Source organism: Colossoma macropomum, unplaced genomic scaffold (assembly GCF_904425465.1).
Source record: "Colossoma macropomum unplaced genomic scaffold, Colossoma_macropomum, whole genome shotgun sequence".
NCBI classification, from domain to species: Eukaryota; Metazoa; Chordata; class Actinopteri; order Characiformes; family Serrasalmidae; genus Colossoma; species Colossoma macropomum.
The window spans coordinates 40,114,061-40,124,006 of NW_023494799.1; the positions used below are offsets into that span (position 1 = coordinate 40,114,061).

Sequence of the window (9,946 nt, forward strand, 5' to 3'; positions counted from 1 at the left end):
GCTCCAGCTGCGGCGCTGACTGAGGAACGAGAGCGCCCCCCACAGGCCAGCGGCCAACTGTCGAAAGTCCCCACAGCTCCATCTTTAACCCTTAACAACCCAGCGGTGACGAAAGCACACAGACCAGGTACTGGAGTTAAAGTAGAGACACCCAAGGTACAATATTACTCCAGTAAAAGTAGAAGTTCCTCCCTTTAGACCTCCACTTGAGGAAAAGTACAGAAGTATTTGCCTTCAAATGTACTTAAGTATCAAAAGTAGAAGTACTAAAAGATTAATTATGGCTCTGATGTCCTATTATCATTTTTTGTAACAAGACTCGCTTCATTAACTCATTTTGAGGTGAAAATACTCCAGTGTCTCTCTTGGTAAACCAGTCTTTTAATAGAGTCATTAATTAGTGACGCTGTTGTCTATTAAAATTATCATCAGCACAAAACACTGAAGGAAACAGTTTTAAGTAGAACTGAGTGGCTCTGAAATCACTTTTTACAAACAAACAAAGTTTCAGTTTAAGATTTATTTACAAGTTTAAGTTTGAATAAAAACTTTAAACTCAGATTCACAAATGAGTTTCCTTTACTAAACTGCATCTGTAGGTCTCTGTTCATAAACATAAACTAGCCAAAACTAATTTACTATAAAATGAAATGTGTTTGTTTAAATTCAGAAAAAGACACGTCAGTCACGACTGCATATGAGTACATATTTCTATATTGTGGTCTGTTTACACAAAGTTAGGTTAGTTCATCATTTATGTTGAATAGACTCTCCCAAAATTTTACGCTGCTGCCCTGATGTTGATGCTGCACTGGGTCGGTATGACCAACAGGTCAAAACAAGCTCAAAACAAAGTGACCGCTGTGCCCTGATTGGTGTTCTTGCTTTGTGCTTCTTTCATTTTGACATGTTACGTTTTTATACACACATAAACCAAAAGGAACGACAGATTTCTCATAATGTAGCGGAGTAAAAAGTGAGATATCTGACTTTGAAATGTAGTGGAGTGAAAGAAAAAAGTCACCAAAAATGGAAAAACTTCAGTAAAGTACAGATACACAAAAAACTACTTAAGTACAGAAATGAATTACATTTACTTTGTTACTGTCCACCACTGTAAAAACATTAAAAATTTCATTACTCATAATTTGAACAAAACTATTTTACAAAAACTAACGTTAGTACAATAAGACTGACCTTATAAAGGGTTTGTTAATGGTTCAAAATGAACTTAGTTTATTAATGGTTATTAATCAGGTCATAAACACCTTATAAATCATTAACAAGCTGTTATTACACATAAATAAAAAGGGCAGTGACCTTGCCGAATAGTGAGCCCACATTGATCTATAATGTTCTGTATCTATAAGTCCAGAATGTTGTTTACTGACCTTCATTTGTCTCCATCAGTCATTATTAAACCTGGCAGCTTCATTATTGTTCATATTCATATCCGTAAGATAGAACAGCTCACTGTTGCCCTTTTTATTTATGTGTTATAACTGCTTTGTAAAGTGGTACCGAATTTGTCTTTGGTGGGCTTCACTTGGTGTTTGTGCCCCCAGTGCGCTCGCTGTAGTGAATGTTCATTGGTATTTGTCTCCATCTGGTGGAGGCCCACAGCACTACAGGATGTAGCTGAATTTCTGTGAATTACATCAAAGTACAAGAATCCTTGATATGCTAACCCACAAAAAATGTAGTTCCATGACCACAGGACAGTTTTTCCCATCAATATGCTTGTTTTCATTGCAAATATAGGCCAAATTGGGGATACGGAGAAAACGCAACACCACAATACTTCAAGACATTTTCACAACACACTGTTTACTGAGATTTTCTGCCTGTTCCAAGTTATCAAAGCACAAGGAGTGTCACATTTTAAAAATACTGTCAAAAACTGTTTAAAAAGTCAGCTTTTCATTCCACCGACTTTTCTGCATAGTTAATCATTTACATAGAAACAGTCATTCAAGTGTTTTGATGTGAAAGTGGTTCATTGTAGAAAAGCTGACCGACTCAGATTTCTTTACTGTTGTGGTGATAGGAACCCAGGGTGACAAAACAGATATAGCCATTTTATTTTCCACAGTTTCTAAAATGATCAGTGTAGCAACACGAGTACTTTTATAGTGGTAAAAATTCTATTTTGCCTTTTCAACAGAAATCTTATATGAAAACTGTTATAAAACAATGCCATAGCCATCAAGTTTTATATCCTTAACTGTTTTGTGTGATCACTTTCTGTAAGGTAGAGTTTACAGGGATTAAGTACTGTGGACGTCTGGTTCCTTTCACTACTACTGTCAACAATTCTGTAACTGTCTCTGCAACACAGCATCTCCCATCAAACTACTCTGAATGACTTTCATTACATCTTTATTTAATTATGGAGAAATTTAGAAAAATGTGGTTCAGAATTCCTCTTTAAGTATAAGATATTCATTTTTCAGCATCAGAAAAAAAACAGAAAAGATATCATGTCATCTTTTCACTGTTTAATGTGTCCACAGCTTCCATTTTTGGGAGACTTTCAGTTTTTCAAAGAAATCTGCAGGAATACTCCAAAGTTCAGTCTTAGAAGTTGGTTACATTTACTGCTTCTCACGATTCGAGTGATCCCAAACACATTCAATAATGTTGAGGTCTGGACTCTGGGCTGGTCAGTTCATGGTTCTAAGACCACCAGAGGCTTTTTTGCTTGCTTTGCAGATTTTCTCAGGGAGGCTTGTTGACGGCTACACATCCTCTCAGACCCACAGTTGTCCTCTCACAGTGGAAGGATGGACAGTAACACCCGTGAGTTGTTTACAGATCTGAAGCAGCTTGATTTTCTCCAAAAATGAAAGGTTTCAGTTCTGTTTATTTGTTGTTCGGAGCCCCGTTTTCTCTGTATTTTTGTAGTTTTGGTAACTCGTCGTAACTGATTACTTTTCCTTTAACTTTTCTTTTTCCTTCCTTAAACAAGTAAATTATCTTATCTAATCTTTTCAGAAACATCTCACGAGAAACAAATAACTTGTAATTTATGGCAGGTTTGCCTTAAGGTAATAAATGAAGGTTGACTTTTGCACAGTATACATACCTGTGTATGTAGGTTGTGTGTGTGTTTGAGAGAGAGAGAGAGAGAGAGAGAGAGAGAGAGCAATGAAAACTGGTATTTATTTTTGTTAACATGTGACTCAATTTTACAAGACAGGAGATAAAATATAACAAGATGACTCGCTTTTATTCAGAGAACAGGCTGAGCAGAATTTCAGAACCCATGCGATACAACTAAGGAGCGAAACAACAGTAAATCTCCACACCACAGTGTTCCAAACCCACACAGTCTCAAGGTCGACCCGAGTTTCTGCCCCGCACTAAAGATAACAATCTCCAGATGAGGGGCAGCATTGCATGCAAATTGTCATTAAAGCTCTTTATATACTTAAAGCATCTTGGTCTTAATTACTACAGTGCTGGCATCCACTGACCTCACTGTGCTGTGGATTATAAAGATTAACTTCAAAGTGAATCAGTAAATTGGGCTTTATCAGTCAAGAAAAATAGACCATCAACTGTAGTTGTGCCATCCAGCTCCAGGCAGTGGACCAACAGTTTCAAGGATCAAAAAAAAATAAAAAAAAATAAAATGGGTTTACCAACAGTGCTCCTTTAATGCTTTAAATAATGCTTTTAAATACAATGATGCTGTATCAAAAACATCGAGCGCGATCATTCATCATTCCTCAACAATGAATGCCGAAACTGACAGCCTTTGAATAACGAGCGTCAATACTGACCATGGAACGCTCTGCTGCAGGTATAAGTATCTATATGTCATTCACTTATTACACGCATTCCATTTCAGCTACATAAAGAAAGGCTCAAGCCCACTTTTGTTCTTTCTCCAGAGAAAAGTCATTTTATCCATTGTAGAAACACAAAATGAGAACCAGTCAACACAAGAATGCCACAGCTGAAATGCGAGATTTATTTGAAGTCGTATGCCATAAGCTGTTGTTGGGGAGGCAATTTGCGCATAATTCTCACCTCATTACTCCAGCCAGAAAGATGAAATTTGCTCAGACGTTGTTGTTGCATTCCTTGATGCAAACCCAGACCCTTAACCATAGAGGGCTTTCAGAGAGAGAGAGAGAGAGCAAAATATACACACGGCACTTTGAAGTGAAGAGGAAAAACCTCCAGCTTTTGTAAACATTCCCCATCTTCGGTAATGATATTTGAAATCTGATTGAAGTATATACATGCAGCAGATGAAAAGGGTTTCAGAGGAAGATTTGGTTACCTGGAGCTCTCAGCTTTTCCGACTTCGCTAAAAGCACGAGGGCATGGAAGTGATTTCACATATGAAAGCAACGAGTGTGGATATCATTTAAGTTCATTGTTCTCAAGACAATGTAACTTTTGGACACATTAGCCGTGTCATTGATTTAACGTCATTAGACATATTGATGAGTAATGCTCATGGGAATTACACTACACCGATCAGGCATGACATTCTGACCACCTCCTCGTTTCTACGCTCATTGTCCAGTTTATCAGCTCCACTTACTATATAGGTGCACTTTGTAGTTCTACAGTTACAGACTGTAGTCCATCTGTTTCTCTGATACTTTGTTAGCCCCCTTTTACCCTGTTCTTCAGTGGTCAGGACCCCCATGGACCCTCACAGAGCAGGTACTATTTGGGTGGTGGGTCATTCTCAGCACTGCAGTAACACTGATGTGGTGGTGGTGTATTGGTGTGTGTTGTGCTGGTGCGAGTGGATCAGACACAGCAGTGCTGCTGGAGTTTTTAAATACTTTGTCCACTCACTGTCCACTCTGTTAGACACTCCTACCTTGTCAGTCCACCTTGTAGATGTATAGTCAGAGACGATAGCTCATCTGCTGCTGCGCAGTTTGTGTTGGTCATCCTCTAGTCCTTCATCAGTGGTCGCAGGACGCTGCCCACAGGACGCTGTTGGCTGGATGTTTTTGGTTGGTGGACTATTCTCAGTCCAGCAGTGACACTGAGGTGTTTAAAAACTCCAGCAGCACTGCTGTGTCTGATCCACTCGTACCAGCACAACACACACTAACACACCACCACCACGTCAGTGTTACGGCAGTGCTGAGAATGACCCACCACACAAATAGTACCTGCTCTGTGAGGGTCCATGGGGGTCCTGACCACTGAAGAACAGGGTAAAAGGGGGCTAACAAAGTATGCAGAGAAACAGATGGACTACAGTCTGTAACTGTAGAACTACAAAGTGCACCTATATAGTAAGTGGAGCTGATAAAATGGACAATGAGCGTTGAAACAAGGAGGTGGTCAGAATGTCATGCCTTATCAGTGTATATGGCACGTCTCCCAGGCGGTGACCATTTGCTTGAAATAATTCTCAGTGAGTCAGTTTCTCTCCCTTTAATACATTTCGTAGTAGCAGTCATGCCTATACAGAGTACGCTATTGGCTGCTTTCCTCTAGTAATCAGACTATCTTTGATTACTGTCTGTTGCCATTTTTGCATACAGACACATCCAAAAAGAGATTAGACTCAAGGTAACTTGCCCAAGCTACAATATCGTTCCCAATTCATGTAAGATTGCCCCAATATTTCTTGTGTCCTTTCGTGTCTGTGTTCAGACAGACTTCCTCCGCTTTCCAAAGACATTGTTAATAAGCTTGGCCATGGACTTTGAGCCGCTGTAGCGTCTGCGGTCAGATCTGTACTTCATTTGTTCCATCACGTGACGGATGAGTTTAGTGAAGAGGTTTGCGATGTCCAGGTAGTTCTCAGCAGCGGACACCTCCTGGAAGAGGCACTTGTGCTCCAGGGCTAGAGATCGGCCCTCTTCCTCACTCACCTGCCGACTGTGGCACAGATCCTGCTTATTCCCCACCAGGCAAATGGGTACATCCATCTCACTGTCCAAATATAAACCAATCATATCACATCAGGACTCCACCACAGAACAACAGCCTTCATAAGGAGAAACAGTAGGTGGAACAGTAAACACTCAAAGCTTAAGTTGATCTTAACGGTCTGCTATGCTTCGCCCACCACAGATCACGTTCCACCAGTGTTCAGTATTACACTGAAAGGCATTGTTAAGAAACTAGCCAGCACAGCAAGTATCATACCGCGACCAGTACATAACACACTGAAAGGAAATAGCTATAACTAATCAGAAGCACTCGATCCACAGATAACATTAGAATGAGAGGTACTTTTCTGGGGCTACCAAAGGAGCATCAGAAAGCATGATGTCCTGCTCCAGTGATTGATTGGTTTGGAAAACCAAGTATGGAAGCCATGAGATAGACTTGAGGTGGAAGACAGAGGGGGGGAAAACTCCCACAGAAGGAACCGCGGCTCACCATCTCTTTGTGTGAAGCGTCAGGCCATTATGGTTGTATTTGAGGGAACACATTAGACAGAACTAGGTTCTAGCCACCCATGTGATTTCAATTGCCTTGTTTGAGGACTCTAATAGGATCCAGCTGTCCAGCCTCACACTCTTACTCACCATTGTCTCCAGATGACTTTCAAATGACACAACAACTGAAAGCCCAAACCTTTCTGACTTTTACAGCTCTCTAATAAGGGAGTCGGCTTGAAAAAAATGGAGCTTATTGGATTTAGTTGAGCCCAGTGGACCAATTAGAGTTGTGATTCACTACATCGAGAATAATGGGCACAAAATTTGTCTCATCCTTGACTTTCATCACAGACAACCAAATGCATGTACATCCAGTTAGAGTGTGGCACTTTCTAGTCTGTCTCTTGAGCTCTTGCATCTGCATAGTTCTAAGCAGACAGCCTCCCCTCCTGCCCCACAAACGGTCTTCATTAATTCATTAAAGCTTTGCCCTCCTATTCTGGTCCGCATGAGCTGTCAGGTAAGCAGGGTACGACAGTGACTGTTACTCACCCTTTGCAGGTCTCCCTACGGCTCTCTTTGATTTGGTGCAGGATGTTCTTGGCATTGAGGAAGGTCAAGCGGTCGCTGATGGTGTACACCACCACAAAACCATCAGCCCAGTCCATAGGCTCCTCCAGGATGCATCTGCTCTCTCCACTCTGCCGGGAAGAGAAGGGGCACACGGGGGGGGGCCTTGTCAACAACATCGCGTGTCTCTGAAGACCTGCCTGACTGAATGGAAAACTGGACATCATGGCAGCGCCTGGGTCTGGGTTAATTAACATCGGTCCCTTTAGAGAGCATTGCAGGGCCGGAAAACAAAGGGAGAGCAGCTCCGCACACGTTTGAAGCTTACAGCACCCTTCGGTTCTCTAAATGAGCTAATGTCATTTCAGGATATCTGTTCTGCAGGGCTTTGACCGCATACAAAGACTTGTTGCATCCCCCAAAGAACCCCCCAAACGTTACAAAGCAGGACAGTGGTCATCTCATAATCTGGGCTTTGAGAATCAAAGTCCAGCAATAAGCACTTAAATAAGAGGTCCCAGATGCAGTGGCTATAAGCAGAAAGAAGCTCGGTTTTCAAAGGCAGTGCACTGTATGCGGCGCTCGAAGGGAAAGATCGTAAATCCATTCAGGACATAACATACATTTCCCATATGGAGGCATCCCAGAGAATCCAACCCTATGGCAGTATCTGCACAGCGACACAGTGATCTCAGAAAAGCCGATACTAGCACATAAACACATACCTGTGAGCATGGATCAAAGACTTCCAGGTTCAACTGTCTGCCATCAATGGAGAGCCTTTTATGGTATAAGGAGTCTGAAACGAAGTTGAAAGAAATTCTGAGAGTTACAACATACGCATGTACTGCATAAAATAAAAGATGGACTGTTAAATGTAAACATGGAGCATGGAAGGAAAAGAGGAAGAAGTGCATGCTACAAAAATCTTTGGCATCAATACATACTCAGAATGGGTGGATTAATAGAAGGCAGACATGGAATGGATGGTAATTGTATATTAAAACCTGCCTCTACATGGCGATGTTACAGCTGCTCCTTTTATACGTACGGTATGCATTGAGGATCTTAAAAAAGCAATCTTTATAAAGTGTCTACCTTTTGAAAGTGTGCTTTAAGTCAGCTGCCATTGATTTGTTTCTCATTTCCATTGCATGTAATGGGGAACCTTATTCATAAGTTTTGAACCGCGTTCCCCATGGATAGAACATAAAATAAAACTTAGTGCTGTAAGTTAAAACGGTTGGGGTGATGCCAGAGGCAACAGCACTGCAGTTAAAACAGTCACTGGATTATGTGTGTAACATATGAGTAAGATTCTGGACGTATTGTCACCTCATTAAACGTCAGACAGAAACTGTGCTGCACTTACTTGCATTGGAGGCGTATTCCCCAATGAAGCGCTTGGTCAGGAATCTCACCAGAACCGCTGAAGACAAGAGAAGTGAGATTCTTATTGAAAGCGATCATCTGAAGTAGTGCTGGAAAAAATTGAATTGTACCCTCAGGAGAGGAAAAGGGGGTAAACAGGTCCAGCTTCTCATCAAAGATTTGGCCAGTTGACAGCAAGTGCTGGTGCATATTTGGCACTGAGAAATCAGGTATGTTTGTTTTTGTATATTTTTTTTTCCACTACAAAATCGTGAACACACTGCCTGCTCTATATTAAATATTTGAGCCATGAAGCTGCCCTGGCTCATTCGCTCATTGAAGTCAGGGCTTGAGTTTCCACGCAGACACACTGTGGCAGCCACGTGAACACTGCTTTCTCTGCCCCTGCCAACTAACTTATACTCCACAGCTGTCAGGAATACAACCGTGATGCTGTGTATTTCCCTCCTAAATCCCTCTCAGTCCTACAAAAACATACCAGGCATGTCCCTCTGTCCTCACCTTTATCCCTTGCCTCTTTGATCAGAGCCCAGAGAGAAAAGGGCTCCACCACTACCTCTTAATTTTTCGGTCAGAGGGGACACTGTCTAATTATTTTCCGGTTATTTAATAGTCATCAGCACAGGTATGCAGCCAGAGGGGCTCAGCCTGTCCTTAGTCTGCGGAGAGGAACAAAAAATAATCCCTCATCAGTTTTAGCAATTACTCGCATGTTACAACCATCAATTTTAATTTCCCTTTCGAGTGATTTGAATAACAGTGACCTCGTTCCACCCCTCCCTCCCGTTTCCAGTACACAAAGTGCTTTCACAGTGTGCGCACAGGGCAGACAAAACGTCTCTCTGCATTGAGCAAGCCTGACACACATTACTGTATAGATGCATTGCAGCCGAACAAATGTGTGCAGATACGGTCCGATGCAGCAGATTGTTCACGCAGCTCACTCTGAATTCAAAACTCATGCTAGTGCAAAGGTTAAACTACTAAAAGTTTAGTCATATCCATGAAGAGCAGGAGAGATGGAGAACTCACCTGATTTGCCTGCTCCCTCACTTCCCAGCAGGGCTAGTTTGATGTCATTCATGGCTGAGGAACTGACACTGGAGCTGAGTTGCTGCTGGAGCTTTGTTCTCTGTACTGTCCTATAGAGGAATTCAACTAGTCTGTTGTTCCTACACGGCTCAACTGAAGCTCTATTCAGCAGGGGCGAGGGGAGAAGCCTCTTTCCCTACCCCTCTCTCTCTCTCTCTCTCTCTCTCTCTCTCTCTCTCTCACTCTCTGACTCAGTTACTTACTTGCTTGTACACATCAACGGATTCTGATCTCTCCCCTCTCTCCTCCCACAATGCGGGGAGCTCAAAAGCTGGGTTGCCAGGAGGTCATTCTACCATGGAGCACAAGCAGGATTTCACCTCCACAAGCATTAGAAGCCATTGTTCCACTCAGCAGAGGTTTTCCATGGTGAACTGTCTTAAACTGCTCTGCACAGAAGGCCGGAGCCCGTAAACCACCTCTTCTTCACCTTTATACTGGATCTGTGCAATCGGGAGCCTTTAGTTTGTTTGGTTGTCATGACGTTCCAGTCAAGGATCTATGTTCAACCACTGTGT

General features: G+C 42.0%; 1 protein-coding gene across 1 annotated transcript; it reads right to left on the reverse strand.

Annotated features, from left to right (window-relative positions):
* Positions 1 to 5,328: 5,328 nt before the first annotated feature.
* On the reverse strand, positions 5,329 to 9,946 carry rerglb (RERG/RAS-like b). Its single transcript, XM_036586634.1, has 5 exons — positions 9,369 to 9,946; positions 8,317 to 8,373; positions 7,670 to 7,743; positions 6,927 to 7,075; positions 5,329 to 5,919 (listed from the first exon to the last, which is right to left on the reverse strand). The coding sequence occupies exons 1-5, from the start codon at positions 9,418 to 9,420 to the stop codon at positions 5,634 to 5,636; spliced, it is 618 nt and encodes a 205-aa protein (XP_036442527.1). The 5' UTR covers positions 9,421 to 9,946; the 3' UTR covers positions 5,329 to 5,633.

What these genes read in the sequence shown, in the direction of transcription:
- rerglb (XM_036586634.1), bottom strand. Translation starts at nt 9,420, where the DNA reads ATGAATGACATCAAACTAGCCCTGCTGGGAAGTGAGGGAGCAGGCAAA. An exon ending in TGAGGGAGCAGGCAAATCAG is followed by an intron (nt 8,374 to 9,368) that starts GTGAGTTCTCCA and finishes TCTTGTCTTCAG; the next exon opens with CGGTTCTGGTGAGATTCCTG. An exon ending in TCTTTGATCCATGCTCACAG is followed by an intron (nt 7,076 to 7,669) that starts GTATGTGTTTAT and finishes TCTTCCCGGCAG; the next exon opens with AGTGGAGAGAGCAGATGCAT.